The sequence below is a fragment of the Eufriesea mexicana genome, unplaced genomic scaffold (assembly GCF_001483705.2).
Source record: "Eufriesea mexicana isolate 0111107269 unplaced genomic scaffold, ASM148370v2 scaffold3966, whole genome shotgun sequence".
Classification (NCBI taxonomy): Eukaryota; Metazoa; Arthropoda; class Insecta; order Hymenoptera; family Apidae; genus Eufriesea; species Eufriesea mexicana.
In genome coordinates this window covers 92,788-109,718 of record NW_016911967.1, presented here as the reverse complement: position 1 = coordinate 109,718, position 16,931 = coordinate 92,788, and the positions used below count along the sequence as shown (strand labels likewise).

Genomic DNA, 16,931 nt, shown 5'->3' with positions numbered 1-16,931 from the left:
TACCTTAATTCTGTATTATAACTAGATCAGTCATTTTTCTTGGATAGTAGTCGATTTTTGCAATATCTGGTATTTGTATCATTCACTAATAATCCATATAACGTGATCAAAATATATTGTCAAGAACCTAAATGCTCTTCCATTTATGAAAGTAATTAGTAAGTAATTGTGATGTAAAATAATTTTCCCTAGGTTTACTATTAGAATAATCATTAACTATTCATTAGAATTCAAAGACATTATCAGTTTCTTAATTGTAGATCTCTTAAGCTATAATATAATTACTAATATTCAACATGCAATCATTATAAAACGATACTCGACATACCTTCAATAAAAAATATTAAAATTGTTTTTTTAATTTAAAGTGTAAAAAAATATTCGTAATGGAAAAATATTCACATCCTTATCAAAGCATTCTGAACACATCTTTGGTTCATCAGATCAATGATACTTCTCGTACATTTCTATCTCACACCGAGAAAGGTTCTCAAAACAGGAATCAGATTTGTGATTCTTATCTGTACAAGTACCTGCCTACAAAAGATATTAGCATTTTCTATTAATTCTGTACATCTTTCAGTTCATCTTAATAAGTTTGGTCCACGATAGTAAATGCAATAAGAAAGTTCGACTTTTTACTCTTGGCACTTTCCATGATTATTTGGAAGACGATTTAAAAAATTCTCCGTTAAACTCAAAAAGTTATATATAAATGTATATATAAGCATGTGATATGTTAACGCATAAATGGCCCCTTTCGCAATTATGGCACTGAAAAATTTACTTTCTTCGCTTCTCCCAGAATTCCATCTCGTGAAATACATTTTTAACAATTCTTAGGTAACAAATCGGTTTACGTTTTCATGGTTCTCTCTTAAGAGTTATGTACACTTTACTTTTTTGTATATCCATTCATTCGGTCATGGCTATCCTTTGTTAATTCTTTGTCCACCGTTACACGATATTGAAGATAATCCGCAATTATGACGTGAAATATGAATATCGATAAAAATGAAGACAATTCTGCATGGGAAAAGATATCATAAAGAATCAAATTCATATACCCCAATTAATCTGCATTAAAGTACAAAAAACAAAATAAAATGTCGTCAAACATACATTCCTCAAAATCCAAGCAATCACGATGTCACAAAGATCAACCAGCCACTCATTCCATCCATTCAAGAAGTACACTGTCTGTACTGTTGTGCTTTCTGCTCGATTTCGCTCAAATGCTTTCCCATTTCTCCGGCCAAGGAGTCAACTTCGGCCATCAGATCGGACAGCGTCCTTTCGTTGTCCCTATAGACGCTTTCCATGCCATCCAAGTCCTTCAATTTCGTCGAGGTATCAGCAGTGAGTTCAGAGGCCTTCTGCAAAAGTTTCTTGGCCCTCAATATGTTCCCTTTGCTCTTGTTCACCCTTAAATCCAATGACTCGTCTGCTTTCCTATACTCCATGGCAAGTTTCTTCGTCTTTTTGTCGACTTTCTCCGTTTCACTGCCAACATTTCTTGCTTCTACACCGATCTCTTGATTCAAAACGAACTCATTCCTGACCGACTGCGTTTGTAACTGTTTCAAACGAGCATCCAGAGAATCAACCATGTGGGTGGTACTATTTGCTTGCATCTGAGCTCCTTTGGTTACCTCTGCTATTTCTTCCAGATCCTGTTTAGCTCTATTGACGTCGCGTTCAGCCTGATCGATGGCTACCTGAGCTCGATCTTGAGCCCTCTGAGTATCGTTCAATAAAATGACCACCTTGTTAGCCAGAACCTTCTTCTCAATCGCATTTTCTTTTGTTCTATTAGCTCTTTCTTTTACTTCCCGGGCTAAATTGAGATCATCCTTGGTATCCGCGAGGATCTTCTCAGAGTCAGTCAGGGACCCGACAATACTCTTTATACGATCGGCTAATTTTTTTATTTCATCGGGTTTCAATTGAATATTCTTAGCTAGCACTTCATTAGCTAAGTCCCTGACCATAGCTGGAGTAGGTTGATCTTCGTCCAGAGTGCTGCGGATTCGTTTGTTTATATCGGACAGATTTTTGTACACGTTCTCGGACAGGTTGCGGGCTTTCAAGGCGTAGTTGTAGGCATCTTGGGCATTTGATCTAGCTGCCATTGCGTCGCGTTTCACTTCAATCATCTAGACAGAAATTTATTACCGATGCAAGGGATTTGGAGACTAGAGGGAAAATTACTTTAGTTGACTTGCTAAATATTTTGTTTTAAAATCAATAGTACAGTTCTATAAGAAAAAGATCAATGAAATTTAATCTTCGTAAATAATAAAAATTTGAGCAATTACCACCTACTAATATACTCTGACTATATATTTTAAAATTAGATAAAGAAAGTTTAAAAATAAAGATTTGTAATAGTACACCACCTAAATAATAGAAAAATTATTTGAAGTAGTAATGCTTTTATCATAGCAAATTTGTATAATAAAATTGAAAAAATAAGCAAGACATACATTACGAAGCAACTGTTCGGCCTCATCCTTATGGCTCTTGATTTTAGCAGACTGCGTCTTAGCTACGTCCAAAGCTTGATTGGCTTTGGTCAGGGCACCTTCGCTACAGGACAAACCACCACAGAAACCGCAGCCAGCGCCACCACATAGGCTACTGCAATCCGTCACATTATCTCCGCACATTTCCAGATTCAAACCTGGCATAATTCCATCGAAAATCTTCAATTTTTCGTGTATTGCGTCTAAATTTTGTGCATTCCTCATCTGTACCTCTTCAACAAAACGACGATTCTTAGCTAATAAAGTTTCTGTATGTTTACGGAATCTTTCTGCATCAGCCAGGACAGAACTAGTATCATTGGCCATTTTCTCTGCTTGCCTAGACTGTTCAGCCATTTGCTGCGTAACGTTAAGAGCACCTTGTACATTTTCTTCTTGCAATCTAGTTGCATTTTCTTTCAGATCTGTAGCAGCTTGGTGTAAGCTATTCGATCTATTCTTCAAGTTCTTAAGGGCTGCGTCCCCGAGATTCACTCTTTGACTAACATTCTCTATGAGATTATTCACATCCTCTAATTGCTTAGTAGTTGCAGACACGTTGCTGTTCAAATCTATAGCTAAGTCGTTTAATTCATCTAAGTCCTGGCTTCTAATGGAAGTATTACTGATTAATGCTTTCACTTGATCCAAAGATTTAACCATGTCATCGAACTCTTGACTATAGACTCCTGTTGTTCCAACTTTTTGGATTCTTGATGCCTCTTGGATTACGAGATTCGTTTTATTTCTTAAACCGGTTAGCGTTAAGTCCCAGTTATCGAAACATTCTCCGCAAGGACTACATTGCGGCGCATTTCCATAATAGCCACGATCACACTGGTCACATTTTTCACCACCAATTCCTTTGTGACAGATGCACATTCCGGTTTCTCTGTCGCACTGCTGGCGAGCAGAACCCATCAGATCACAATCACACGGGTAACACTCGACATTTGGATTACCCCAATAATTACTTTGACACTCGTTGCAACGTCTCCCTCCGAATCCTGGTTTACACTCGCAAGTACCGTCGAATGGATTACATCTGTTGGCATAAAAATAAATACCGTATTTCAAAATTAACACTTGCAGATTGATTTGTTTGAGAATATGATTTCTGTCATTATATAAAAAAAATATGAAATCCAAAGAACTCAGTATCGTAAGTTTATTCTGATTTTCCATGTACAAACCTGTCAGAAATACTTCCAACTGCGTCACACTCGCAAGGATCACAACCTTGGCCACTAGCAATCCTCCAATGATTTTCTTCACAAGTGTCACAAAGTAAGCCAATAACGTGAGGCAGACAAGGACACTGTCCGGTTCGGTGATCACAAGGTTCAGCATTTCTATCCGTTCCCAAAACGTCACACTGACAATCCTGGCAATCCTGTGCGAGAGCATTTCCATAATACCCTGCCTTGCAAATCTGACAGTTTGCCCCATCGGTGTTATAGAGACATTGTAAACAACGCCCAGTTTGAGGATCGCAATTTCCGATTCGACGTAGGTCCGTGTTGTTGTTACAGTTACAAGGTTCACAGCTGCCGCCAGCAACCTCGGGATTACCAAAGTAATTTTCTGCACAACTTTCACAACGAGGTCCTGTGTATCCATCGAAACATTCACAAATCACATCGTGGGTCACCGAATCCAAGGAACAGCTCTCAGCGTATGAATGCCCGGAGTCTAGAGTGCCTGTGAATTTTTGTAAAACCATAGAATAAATAGGATATAGAGAGATGAAATAGTTTTTGTACAAATCATATGGGATTTATATAATATATGCGTAAAAATTAAAATTAATAGTAATTTTAAATCAAAATAAAAACTGAATATTCTGGAACTACTGCTGTTAAGATATTGAAAAGCTACTAACTTGTACAGAACACCTTACAAGAACTTACCCGGACAAGGACAAGCTCTGCATGGAATATCTGCACCGATTCTGGGATCACCATAGTATGTCTCGATGCACCGATCGCAATTGTGCCCAGTTGTGTAATCGCGACAATTGATACAAGCTCCAGTCTTGGAATCACAACTTTCAGCGTGCCCATTACATTCACATCGTTGACAATGGGGAAAATTCCAAAAGCCAGGTTCACATTGACCGCAAGTTCTGCCGTACGTATTCGGTCGACACTTGCATCGACTTGTCTCAACATCGCAGAAATTGTCTAGTGCCCCAACACCGTCACAATCACAGGGTACACAGCCCTCTGGACCAAAACCATAAGTACCAGGAGCGCAACGATCACATCGTCTACCAACGACGTTCGGTTTGCAGGGGCAAATACCTCCGTAACTCTCACAAAGCAAACTGTGGGATCCAGTCGGGTTGCACTCGCAAGCTGAAATGTAAAAAAAATTAAATGAATTTAGCCTTAATATACAATTTTTGTTAATGTAACATTAAAGAAATATTCGTTTCCTACTCACAATGAGCACCATCGTAAACATAGTAACCAATACTGTTTTGATATTGTTTACAAACTTCTGGTATATTAGTCCATGCACTATTAATATCATTAAACAATTCATTGCAATGATATCTTTCATATTCTTGTCGACGAAGTTCACCAACTCCATAACCTTTGAAGAAAGGAATAGCGTCTATCTTTGGCCTCAGAACAATCTGAACAAAGTTGAATAAATTAAACCAAACAAAATCCATATCTATTTACTTTTCAAAAATGATGTTATAGTAGAAATAAATAAATACGATTTCTCCTCCAAATTAATAATATAATAAATAAAAAAAGAAAATCAAGTTATAGAAAGCTATGTTAGAACTTATATAATTTTGTACATTACTCACGGAATCAACTAAAATCGACGCAGAAGGCGTGTCCACGTGGTTGTTGAATTTACGGAATTGCAATAGAACATTATATCGTTTTCCTGCTTCCAAACAAATGGATGGTTGCACAACAACGCTTCTTGATCTTAAAGGAAGTTGTGCCCATAGCTGATCGTACTCTGGTCTCCATTCAGCACAAGGACCATTTGGATCCACTGGACCATCTCGTTCAATGATTATTTGAACGTTTTCCCAGGATCCTACCTGAATTGGTTCGTATCGTATGATAATATCATACCATAAACTTTTACGAATATCATCGATCGTAAAATTCAACACTGAACCCTCCAGTGCTTTCATAAATCCAGTTCCGCTCCATGTGCTGTTTCTTCCATCACGATAAGGCTCTCTGATCACTACTTGACAGTTCTATAAAAGAAATTCATTAAGAAAATTATATAGATCTGAAAATAAAAATATTTTCGTATTACTTCTATTAAAATTATTTTTAATAAGAAAAAAAGAAAAGATCAATTACATCACTAGCTCTCGATAATTCACCCTCGTAGATTAGAAAGTCTAACGATCCAGTGTAATAGCTCTGTTCAGGTTGATTGCAAGTTCTGCCACTGACATGAGGTCTGCATCGGCACTGGCCAGTGATAACGTCACAAGTATTTTCGTAGGAACCACCAGGATCGCAATCGCAAGGCTTACAACCGTCCGGTTCCTCCGAAAGGCCCCAATATTCCGGAAGACATTGGTTACAATCGCGAGCGGTAACGAAACGCTTGCAAGTACACTCACCAGTAACCATATTGCATCCACGATTATCAATAGTGCCCAAGGTATTACAAGTACAAGCTAAAAGAAGAATTAATTTTTATTTTTTAGTTAATAAAATTACCTACTTGAAAAATCTAATATAAAAGTATAAAATTAAAAGGTTCTGAAAGTAATATGATAAAAGTAGAGGCATTGAAAAAACGTTGATAAATCGTTGATAAGTTGTAATTAATAAATAAATTCAGGCAGTTAATCAAACCACAAAATTTACATTGAATCATTTACAAATTAGTACCTTGACATCCTTCTGGACTTTCAATATCGAAATTCCAGTAACCATTTTTGCAACGATCGCAACGACGACCTTCCACATTTGCTTTACAGTGACAACGACCTGATTCATCACCACTAAGAGGATCAGTTCTCGAGTCGCATATACCATCATCTAAGGAACCACCGAGATCGCAGTCACAAGCTACAAACGAAAAAGAAGAAAAAGAAAATGTTTAAACGCATTGTAAATACATGTATAATAACAAGGTATCTAGAAGGTCCTATCGTTATAGTATAACAATGTATAAATAACTTACGCAAACATGCCTCAGGATGAGATATGTCTTTCGTGACATCGTGATAATAAAATGGCTTGCACTGTTCACAATTTTGTCCTCTGGTGTTGTGCTGACAGTCGTCACAAACACCACCAGATACTCTTCCTGATCTTTCATAGACGCCTTCATCGAAGTGACAAGAAGTTGTATGATTGTTACAGTTGCAAGGTCTACAAGCGTTCGTCTGCTTTCCAACAGCTGGTTTCCACGGAAGATCGTGATAGAAATCTTTACAGCTTTCACAATTTAATCCCGTGGTGTTGTGAGTGCACTCGCATCTTCCATGCACCATGTTTGGCTCGTCTGCAACTCCAGGAAGGGGAAGACACTTGGATGCGTGACCATAACAGGAACAAGATCCACGAATCACTATATTCTGGATAGCATAGTAATATTTCTCTCGAATTTCTGCACGATCGTCAAGAAGATCATCTCCTAGTGTATGTAACCTGGTCATGTTTATACGGAGATTGGTGACTTTTAAAAGATTCTGTACTTCCTTCGAATAGGGGTTGTCTATTTCCAAGTTTTGAGGCAATACTCTGAAAATAGAAAATATAATGTATTTTATTAAACACTTTTCATAGAAAATCGTATCTCCAATTCCACCTTGTAAATTAATCTTTAGATCTAGACTAATAAATGTATCGTTATACACTTATATTATATGATCTCTGGTTATCGTTATTTACATACCTAAAGATAACATCACCTTCCGTAGATGGCGCCACGCCGGAATATCTAGTTTCGCAGATAACGTCTGTCAGTTTCTGAGGTTGTTCTGTAGACACCCCAGGGAAGTACTGCTCACAATTGTGAGCGAAGTATCGATACACCTGCCAAGTTTTACCAAAATCGTACGATCTCTCGATCAACATCATCGCCGGTCTGAACGTCTTGAAACGAATGATACAATGAGTGAAGTGAAATTCAGCTTCTAAATCGAAACGTATTGAAACGTTCTCCACGCCGTTCTCCGCTTGCCACCAATTTTTGCTATTGAATTAAATTCAACAAAAATATTATAACGGTACGTTTGAATGTAATTAAAATACGTTATCATAGAAATATATCTTTAAACACATATTTAACTGATACTTACTCAGAAACAACATTTTCGATATTATGTTGTTGCTTCGGCAACGATGCATCGCAGAAGAAGCACTTCTTCCGGTCTTTCAAATGGGAAACGATGCAGTACCTTTCTGGTCCTTTGAGACCACATGTAGATGTTGCGCTCAATCGATTTTTTCGACCGATCAGTAGATTTCCCGTGGAAGGATAACACGAGCTCTGCTCACAGGGATGTTTTCTCTTGATCTGTGCGACTAAAGAGAAAGACAATGAAATATAATTGCAGCAAAATATATTTATTTATAACAGATAAAACAAATTAACCATTACTTTAGTTATCTCTGTGCCCTTGAGTCAGTTCAAGTGCCGTTATATCGCCAATTGGTAATTAAATTAATTGGCAATTTGTTATTTACACTGGGTTAACGAAATCCCCAGATACCAAAAGTTAGTGATCAATGATATAGTGTACAGGTTGTGTAAAGGTGTAACCACCTCAACCAGATTAAAAGAATACAAGAAAAGAAATCTAAAAATACTCTCTGATCCACATGAGGTTTTGCTTCAAAGAGGAAACGTAAATCTTCAACTTGCATAAGATAGAAGAGATCCGTGTTAGATCGTGAACGTCATGACGAAATTATTATGTCAATTAATAAGAGGTGTGTACTATCAATATTAATCGTACGTTTATAGTAGTTTAGTTGTAGAATATTTCGTTCTGTATAAACGAGGGATTAAGTCTAAATCGAGCAACATTATCATGCTGGTTTTAATTGACTATAAACAGTGAGTAACATGAATCTGTGAATCCACCGAGAATAGGCTACCTCTTGGGCTGGGAATGGTCAACCTTGGCCAATAATGGCGCTCTTCGGTCACCTCCGTGGGTGACATATCTCCTCTCTGGATTGTCCCTATAACACCCCCGTTTTTATCTCGGATTTTCACTGCTATCTAATTCTACGTATTCTTACGTAGAATCTTTTAAAGATATTTTGATAATCCTAGATGTTTTCCATGTGTTATATTTGGCCTCGTAAGAAAGGTATTATTAATTATATTAAAAATGCTAATGTCTTAGAATTTTTTATCTAATGAATTGTATTTCGACTCAACTAATTTTTTCTCCGTTATTAATTCTTTTATCATTTTGGAACAGTTGAAGAAGTAAATAAAGCTCACCTCTGGTTGGAATTCTATCCCTGCCATATTGCAGATTTGCAGAACCTGAAAGAAAAAATAATTTGGTTAGATTTTTGGTCAGTTTTCTGCAGAGTTTATCTCTGTATATGTTTTATCTTCCGTGGCAAGGAAATTGATATCACAAAATGTGTTCATTAGTTTGTCACGATTCGAAAGCCACGAGCTATCTTACGTAAAAGGAGTAATGGGAATTCACTCTGCTAGAAATCTCAAAAAATACCAAGGACTTCTTATTTTTAATTCTCCTTTTCTAATCTGTTTCGTAGAAGATAATTTTCAGTTCTCGAAGATACGACATTTGTAAAAATATTTATCTTCAGAATTCTTTTTAACTTTTAACATATATCATCTTTGAAAAATATATTTTATGGAATGGAGTTGAATGTATTTTAGCATTTTGTATCGTGGATCGTAATTAAATTATTTCATCGACTAAATCTCGCATTAAAAGTTTATTCTGCAGGAAGAAAAGTGATGACTATGATTTCTCGGAGAAAATTTTAAACCAAGCCAGAATTGTGTAGTTATCAAGTAGCATTCTACTACCGGTTTCCAGCTATCGCAAGGGACAACCGGATGTTTATGATGTAGCTTCTCTGGAAATCACTGTTCAAAATGAATGAAAATCATAACACTCGACAAAACTCATAAAATCTCATCTTATTGATGTCAGAATTCTAATAATCCTTTCACTATCATATTTCCTATTAATACTAAATGCTTATTTCATTAATTACAAATATTATTGAATAAACTTGTATTTTTGCAATATGAACAAAATTTCATGGTAATGTATATCTTATCATTTATCTTGCAGTTTACAATGTTCAATATTTCTTACTTTTTGTTTCGTCCTTGTAAGATCCTCAGATTTTAAAAATCTGACATAAACAAAAGAATTACAATCGTTTCAAATATTTCATTGTAAGACTACTTTATTTCATAATTTTTAGTAAGGTATCGATGCTGAAAGTCTTTTGGTCTTCATGTTTGAGATTTCTAGAGCGCTTAGATTTTGAAGACCGAAATAAACTTGAGAAATTCAGAAGAAAGGCAGGTCGAGGGGTCGAATCGCTATCTAATCGTTATGGATAAAGTGTCTTTTCGTAAGAGCAATGAATGGAAAGCACGTTGTGGTTGAGAATAGACAAATTTCAACTATTTCCATTCAATAAAATTTTTTTCTTCTTATTTAATTCGAAGCATCGGCGATTGGAGTACTTAAGGTACACTTAAAAAAGTTCTTTCTTATTTCTTTCAAGATAAAGATTGCAAAAATCTACAACTTTCTTCAGATATCAAATTAATAATAATTCTTACTCCAATATTCTTTAAATAAAATATCATCTTCTGTTCCTATATTACAACAAAATGTTATTAAAGTTATGTATATAAATAATATAAGGCTTGATAAGTACAAACGATCAAAAATTGTCGATAACTGTGATAACACAGGTGAGTAAAACGTATTAATTAGTAATACTTACTTGACACAAGAATTGTTGCAAACAATAATATTGCAAAAATTGCCTGAGAAGATATTCGCGCCATTTTCTCGCCGCCCCTCTATCGTTTAAATTTATTACACCGAATTTAGACTATCAGCATTATGTTCCATCTGGAGACAAAAAAAATGTTGTATTATACTAAACAATACTAAAAGCAATTAGTATTTAATTTTTTCTATAACGCTTAACGAATCATTAAGTTTACCTCTCTTGAAGTAATTTATGAGGATTTAAAGCTTCACTTCAAATTCTATAAAGAAAACTTTCTTTAAATCCTACAAATTTTAATTTCTACACTTGTACCAGTCAAACATAACAGTATTTTCTTCGAGAAGCAATAAATTACGAAAAGCATCAATAATTTGATACAATTTTATTTTTAATAAATTCCCTATATTACAAAGAATTCAATGGAAACTAGGATTAAAACTTCTTTATTTATAACCTCAATATTTTCCATAGGAATTGGTGAAAATATTGTTATTACAAAATATTTTGAAATATACAAGTAGATTCGAAATATTATGTGCATATATTCAGTGATTAAAATAATAAGTGCATTGTTTATCTACGATGCATCGAGGATCACAATGTTAAATGTACATGTTTTGAATCAGCAATGAAACACTTTTCATCCTCGGAATTACATTAGCTATTTTTATAATTTTATAAACGATAAATGCTAGTTTCAGTATTGAGATCATGTAATATGTGAACGTAAGAATTTCTAATAATAAATTCCACTTTTACAAATATTTATCTCTCATAGTTCAGTGACCAAACTAACGTTTTCAAAGATATAGGACGCCCGATAAATTGCTAGGGATTGGCGCGCGAATCGAAGAATTTAAAAAAGTTTGTAATAAATATGAACATAGTAACACGTATTTCTCTTCGATGCATATCTTTATTTGAAATATTTTGAAATTATTTATTTCATGTAACAATCAAGTTACTTTTCGGTAAAATTAATTACTTCAGTAATAGTATATTAACAAATACAATTATCATGGCTGACTCATTAACATTGTTTAATTCTTGCACTAAAATATTTTATGTACTCTAGCAAAAATTATTCAATAAGCGCAATCCAAAATACTGAAACCTAAACGCTTTTTACTACACCAACCTATACTGTATCTAACTACAAGAAAATTATCTTCATGCAATTTAACAATACATCTTCACTTCAGAACTGTGCTTAATGTTAAATGTCAAATTTCCTTTTGATACTCTCTAAAACGGTATTATCTATCAACAAAACCTTATCTTCGATATTACATCTTCAAGCTGAGTATGATCAAAACCAGATGCATATACACACACGCACATATACAAACACAAACTGTCCCTCATATAAACCAGTCTTCTAACGCATGCTTTCGCGATAAAAAGAAAGGATTTTTTCGGAAAATATCTCTAGCGTCAGATAAGCAATGCTAGTATGCTGTAACGTGCAACGATGTCGAGAGAAACGAGAATAGCAACAACGAGATCCACGAGAAATGTCTTACCTAACTCGGTGTATCTCCCTAGAGAGAGTATCTCGTGCCACGGCCTGACAGACGCCTCGATAGATCCACGACGAGAATCAAACACAAGGAAACCGATCGAAAATCAATTATCCAGAGTACACTCGATCCCCGCGATACACCGTACCGATCACGAGATGAGGAATGAACAAGAAGCAACACTGTCTGGACGCCTGGTGACGCGTCTCTTTCTCTCACTCTTTCTCACAGCGTTTCTCTGTTAAGAAGAACCTCCGGCAGCGGCCAGTGCCGTACGTAGAATGAGATCCCTTCCTTGCCAGCCCATAACGTCGGTGCTGACACAGACAGAGGGGCAAAGTGAAATTTCTTAGGATGGTAGAGTAGGGGAACGAGTCGGTGGCAACAAGCAAGAAAAGGTTTTGTGAAGGATTAGCCGCTTGCAATTTTATCAGAGGAGGTTCATTTCGTTTGTCTTTAATAGTTTAAGCTGAGAATCATATGCACTTGTATATTACGGCTGTTGTTACTTATAAATCGTTTCGCGCTTAATATTATGAAAGGTTCGACATATTTTCTACAGTTACCAATATGTTTCAGAATAAACATTCAAGTTATTAAAGAAGATATTGGAGAGATATTAGACAAGTTTAAACAAAAAGTTGAATCGAGGGAGATTGATGAACGGAGTGATTCATGAGTCATATTTAATTCATGTAGGAGAGTTGAAGAGGTTTTAAAGAGTTATATATTTATTAGTTTTGACGATTGCAATTATGAGAACTGAATATATTAATTTCTTTTACGCTTTTACAAGTATTTAAACATTTTTTGAACGTTGTGTACATACATATATATAGTAAAGAATTATTAGTATAGTAGTATAGTATAGTAATTAGTATAGAATACAAATTACTTATAATATCGAATATTTTGTAAGTATAAGATATTTTCTGTACTGTTCACAAGCCAGTCGACAAACCGTAATGTCCATTACGTCAACCACCGTTGCAGTTCACACGTGCAGCACACTTGTATTCGTTTTCTTTTACTTCTCTTCACTTTGGTTTATAGTCGGCACGTTAAACTGTTGAGACTGACCAGTGCAGGTCGTTAGCCGTAATCGAAGGTCCTTTCTATGGTGACTATAATGACGATTCAGTATAGCTGCTTAAAAAAGTGTGCTTTGTCCTGTATATGAAACTACAATTGCTGAGAATTATAATAGAAAGTTAAAATAAATTCAAATATTATTCAGGTGCTATTCCTTTTTAACCAAAACGTAAATTATAAAATGAAACTTTTAGTAATTTAATTTATTGACATGAGAAATTATTTACAATAAATTTTCAGTATTATGGTAAAAAATTATTAATTTTGCTAATTTTCTTAAAAGATTTGTATTCCAATATGCAAAGAAATAATATGACAAAATTAAAATTGGGACATGAGTACAACGTCCTTTGTAAGAAAAAGGTAATAATGAAGTAGAACTCGTACACGCGAAATGTCACGAGCCAATGCGATCATCGAAAAGGAAGGAAGAGTAGCGTGGGCAGTCATTATCACCATAACGTATCCCGGTTATGATAGTAGCGTACCATTGCCTCTTTATTCTTGCGTTCTTTTTTTTAAACGAGTTTCTTTATTTGCTTTTCTTATAACCAACGAAGCAACAAGAAACAGCTCCTAGTAAACCACCCATTAGTTCGATGACCAATCTTAAAGAAATTCCTAAAAATATTTGTATTAAGTAATATAATAATAAAAATTTCTTAAGCGTATAAATAATTATATTCTTATATCTTTCAATTCTATTGTAAAAAAAAATGCAATGGACAAATGCAAATAGTTAACATATCAACTGAACTCAAATATCAATTGACCATCTGTCGATAAAAAATGAAGGGTAATTACGTTTCATATTATGTGAAAATATAAATTATTATTATATATATATCTAATGAATAAATGAAAAATAATTTTTAAGTTTAGTTTTAATTCTAACAACTACTAACGTAATAATCTTATTCTACACTAAGTCGGTAAAATTGAAAATGACACTAAAATGATAACAACGTTCTAAAGATTTAATCCTAATTTTTTTAAGGATTAGTGTAAAAAGATATATATTTCCTTTAAACTGTTGCTACAACAGAAAATATATAATATTATTTTAATATACTTGTCTAATGTATCATATTTCCAAATTTTATAAAATGTTGTTTCAATATAACGTTCAATGTATTTAAATTAAAATTGGAACAATGGTACAACAACCTTTACAAAGAAAATGTTAATAATGAATTAGAACTCGTACACGCGAAATGTGATAAACGAATGTGATCATCGAAAAGGAAACAAGAGTAGCGTGGGTAGCCTTATCATTACAACGAATCGTAATTACGATAGTAGCGCACCATAGCCTCTTCATTCTTACTTTTGCTCTCTTATAATATCTTTCCTTATTTATCTCTTTTTGTAGTTAACGATACAATACAAACAAACGCTTAATAAATCATTTATACATATGATTACTATTTTTTGAAAATTCTTTAAAATCATGGTACGTATTGAAATAAAGTAATATAACATTTTAGTGAAAATTGCATAATACTTGAAACTTTTTAAATATACAAATAATGTTCTTCAATGAAATAATAGTTTTATTAGCACTTTAATGATATTAATATAATGTTAAAGTATAATTGGTTTTAAAACAAAAATTTGTATTCTTTGAAACTCAAAATATATTTGTTTTATATAATGAGAGAAAATTTATTTATTTCCTGTATATCTTTTTAATTGTTATACAAAACATAAAAATAATAAGAGACGTGTAGAAATCCTGCATTTTATTACAATTATTCAGTAGATTCGCTAAGTAGGTCTATATAAGCATTTGCTATTAAATCTTCGCTTTTTATATCTAACTTAGTCATTAAATCCTGCGCAATCTTCTCCCCAGTTTCTATATCTTGTTCATCAGTCAAGACTACCTAAAATAGCAATACTAGTATATTAATTTTCAGCTATAAATGAATTATCATCCATCTTTTATGACACTACAAACCTCTAATTCCAAAAAATTTCCTAAACCTTCAACATCATCTATATGTACACGAGTCTGACCAATCATGTATAATAATCTAGTTTTTTTTACAATACCTATACAACCATTAGATGAACTTAGTATATTTACAATATTATTACACGCATGTTCATCCAAAGATAATTTTTCATAGTTACAAAGCTTTGGACCAAATGAAACAGATCTTTTGTAATAAATTAATTCTCCTGTGCCATCCTATATTAAGAAGAATATTACTCTCATTGTAGTATTAATGAGTGTCAAGACTCATAATAGTGATCAAGTTTTTATATTTTATTACATTACTGAATATAGAGCTATGAGTCGATTTCGATTCTTTTATATTGATCAAATATGTAAGATTTATGTTAAATTGGTCATTAATATTATAAGAAAAAACAGAATGGACAAAGAGATCAGAAACTGTATAACCATTTATTTACTGAACTCTTGTTGAACAAGTAAACAACTTTGTTACTAAAAGTATTAATTAATAAATCAATTTTATAATAATACAATATATAAAAGTAAGAGTAAACATTAATATTTGAACAATTTTGTATAAAAACAAAATGGACTTCTTACTTCGAATTTACGTAATTTTAATCTTCCATCTGATGCTTTGAAAAAGACATCATGTTGTTTTATAACGACACTATTGTTTGTAGTTAATTGTCTAATTCGAGAAATTTTAAGATCTGGGTCACTAATTTTTGCCTTTATTTCTATATTACGCATTTTTAATCTATATCACAATAAATTTGTAATGATAATAAGTGATGTTTTCACACTGATAAACTGATAACTCACGATTGTTATTTTCCAGCTATTACTATTGTGTGCAACCACATACAATGTAGGAAATAGATTGATCACCCAATGTAAATTTTTGTCGCAGTTTAAGGACTACGTGTTCCTATTACCATCCTCGTATCACTTTCAGTGTTACCGACTCAATCTAAAATGAAATTGTAATATTATTAGTGGTTCGAACTGAAATCAAATTTCACTATGAAATTATAAATGATATACAAATACAAACAAAATACAGACTTATTGCATTTTTTTTTAGACGTTTTGGAGGTTTTGGAGCCTTCTTATCATTTGCTGTCGATTTCAACATTATCGATTCAAGATGTATGAAAACTGTAATTTTATTTACCAGTGTCGCCTATCTTAAGTCGATAACATTAGAAATGATAATTCTCAGCAGTAGTTAAAGAAACGTACATTAATTATTATCTGCATTGGATAAGTATTATCATAGGACGAAGTGTAAAATAAACCTACATATATGTCATTGTATATGAATGTATATGAATGTATATGAATGTATATGAATGCATATGAATGCATATGAATGCATATATTATTTTAAATATAAATGTTCATAAATTAATCACAGAAATTGAATAATTTAATAATTTTTTACTGCCGAAGGATCTCTGCTCTTTTCTAATCGTTTTCTGTTCTTGTATATGACATGTTTTAAATGATCTCACATATTTTGTGTTCCTATTACTTTCCGGAGTTTCTAGTCGAAAATCAACGTAACTTGAATCTCATTGGTCTATTTGAATCGATTACTAACTCTGGTTATGTGTTCCTAATACATCCTAATAAATCAATACGGTAGTGAAAAATTAACAAATTACTCAATTTCTGTGATTAATTTATGAACTTTTATAGCTGCGTCGCAAAGCTGGAACTGTAGGCAACATTCTTATACAATTTTTGTACATAATTTGATGTTAATTAGTTTGTTATTAATATTTATTTCATGGAGACTTAATATGTGTGAAACTAGAAATAAATTATGAACAAAAATGGTATT

The 16,931-nt window shown here is 33.4% G+C and overlaps 2 protein-coding genes across 3 annotated transcripts; both read right to left on the bottom strand.

Moving 5' to 3' along the window:
- Positions 1-1,117: 1,117 nt before the first annotated feature.
- LanB1 (laminin subunit beta-1) lies at positions 1,118-12,252 on the bottom strand. Of its 2 annotated transcripts, XM_017905572.1 has the most exons (14): positions 12,031-12,252; positions 10,496-10,626; positions 8,988-9,032; positions 7,831-8,056; positions 7,425-7,724; positions 6,708-7,270; positions 6,413-6,592; positions 5,870-6,195; positions 5,350-5,760; positions 4,971-5,166; positions 4,436-4,882; positions 3,719-4,226; positions 2,487-3,570; positions 1,118-2,156 (listed from the first exon to the last, which is right to left on the bottom strand). In XM_017905572.1, the coding sequence occupies exons 2-14, from the start codon at positions 10,557-10,559 to the stop codon at positions 1,185-1,187; spliced, it is 5,322 nt and encodes a 1,773-aa protein (XP_017761061.1). In that variant the 5' UTR covers positions 10,560-10,626; positions 12,031-12,252; the 3' UTR covers positions 1,118-1,184. The 2 variants fall into 2 exon arrangements, with proteins under 2 accessions (XP_017761061.1, XP_017761062.1); XM_017905573.1 differs by lacking the exons at positions 8,988-9,032; positions 10,496-10,626; positions 12,031-12,252 and adding an exon at positions 8,633-8,753.
- A 2,618-nt stretch (positions 12,253-14,870) lies between these two features.
- LOC108551411 (uncharacterized) lies at positions 14,871-15,838 on the bottom strand. Its single transcript, XM_017905563.1, has 3 exons — positions 15,683-15,838; positions 15,080-15,313; positions 14,871-15,005 (listed from the first exon to the last, which is right to left on the bottom strand). The coding sequence occupies exons 1-3, from the start codon at positions 15,833-15,835 to the stop codon at positions 14,871-14,873; spliced, it is 522 nt and encodes a 173-aa protein (XP_017761052.1). The 5' UTR covers positions 15,836-15,838.
- Between the last annotated feature and the right edge of the window lie 1,093 nt (positions 15,839-16,931).

What these genes read in the sequence shown, in the direction of transcription:
- LanB1 (XM_017905572.1), bottom strand. Translation starts at nt 10,559, where the DNA reads ATGGCGCGAATATCTTCTCAGGCAATTTTTGCAATATTATTGTTTGCA. An exon ending in CGTCGATTTTAGTTGATTCC is followed by an intron (nt 5,167 to 5,349) that starts GTGAGTAATGTA and finishes AACTTTGTTCAG; the next exon opens with ATTGTTCTGAGGCCAAAGAT. An exon ending in CCGAACAGTTGCTTCGTAAT is followed by an intron (nt 2,157 to 2,486) that starts GTATGTCTTGCT and finishes ATTTCTGTCTAG; the next exon opens with ATGATTGAAGTGAAACGCGA.
- LOC108551411 (XM_017905563.1), bottom strand. Translation starts at nt 15,835, where the DNA reads ATGCGTAATATAGAAATAAAGGCAAAAATTAGTGACCCAGATCTTAAA. An exon ending in TAAAATTACGTAAATTCGAA is followed by an intron (nt 15,314 to 15,682) that starts GTAAGAAGTCCA and finishes TTCTTAATATAG; the next exon opens with GATGGCACAGGAGAATTAAT. An exon ending in GAAATTTTTTGGAATTAGAG is followed by an intron (nt 15,006 to 15,079) that starts GTTTGTAGTGTC and finishes TTGCTATTTTAG; the next exon opens with GTAGTCTTGACTGATGAACA.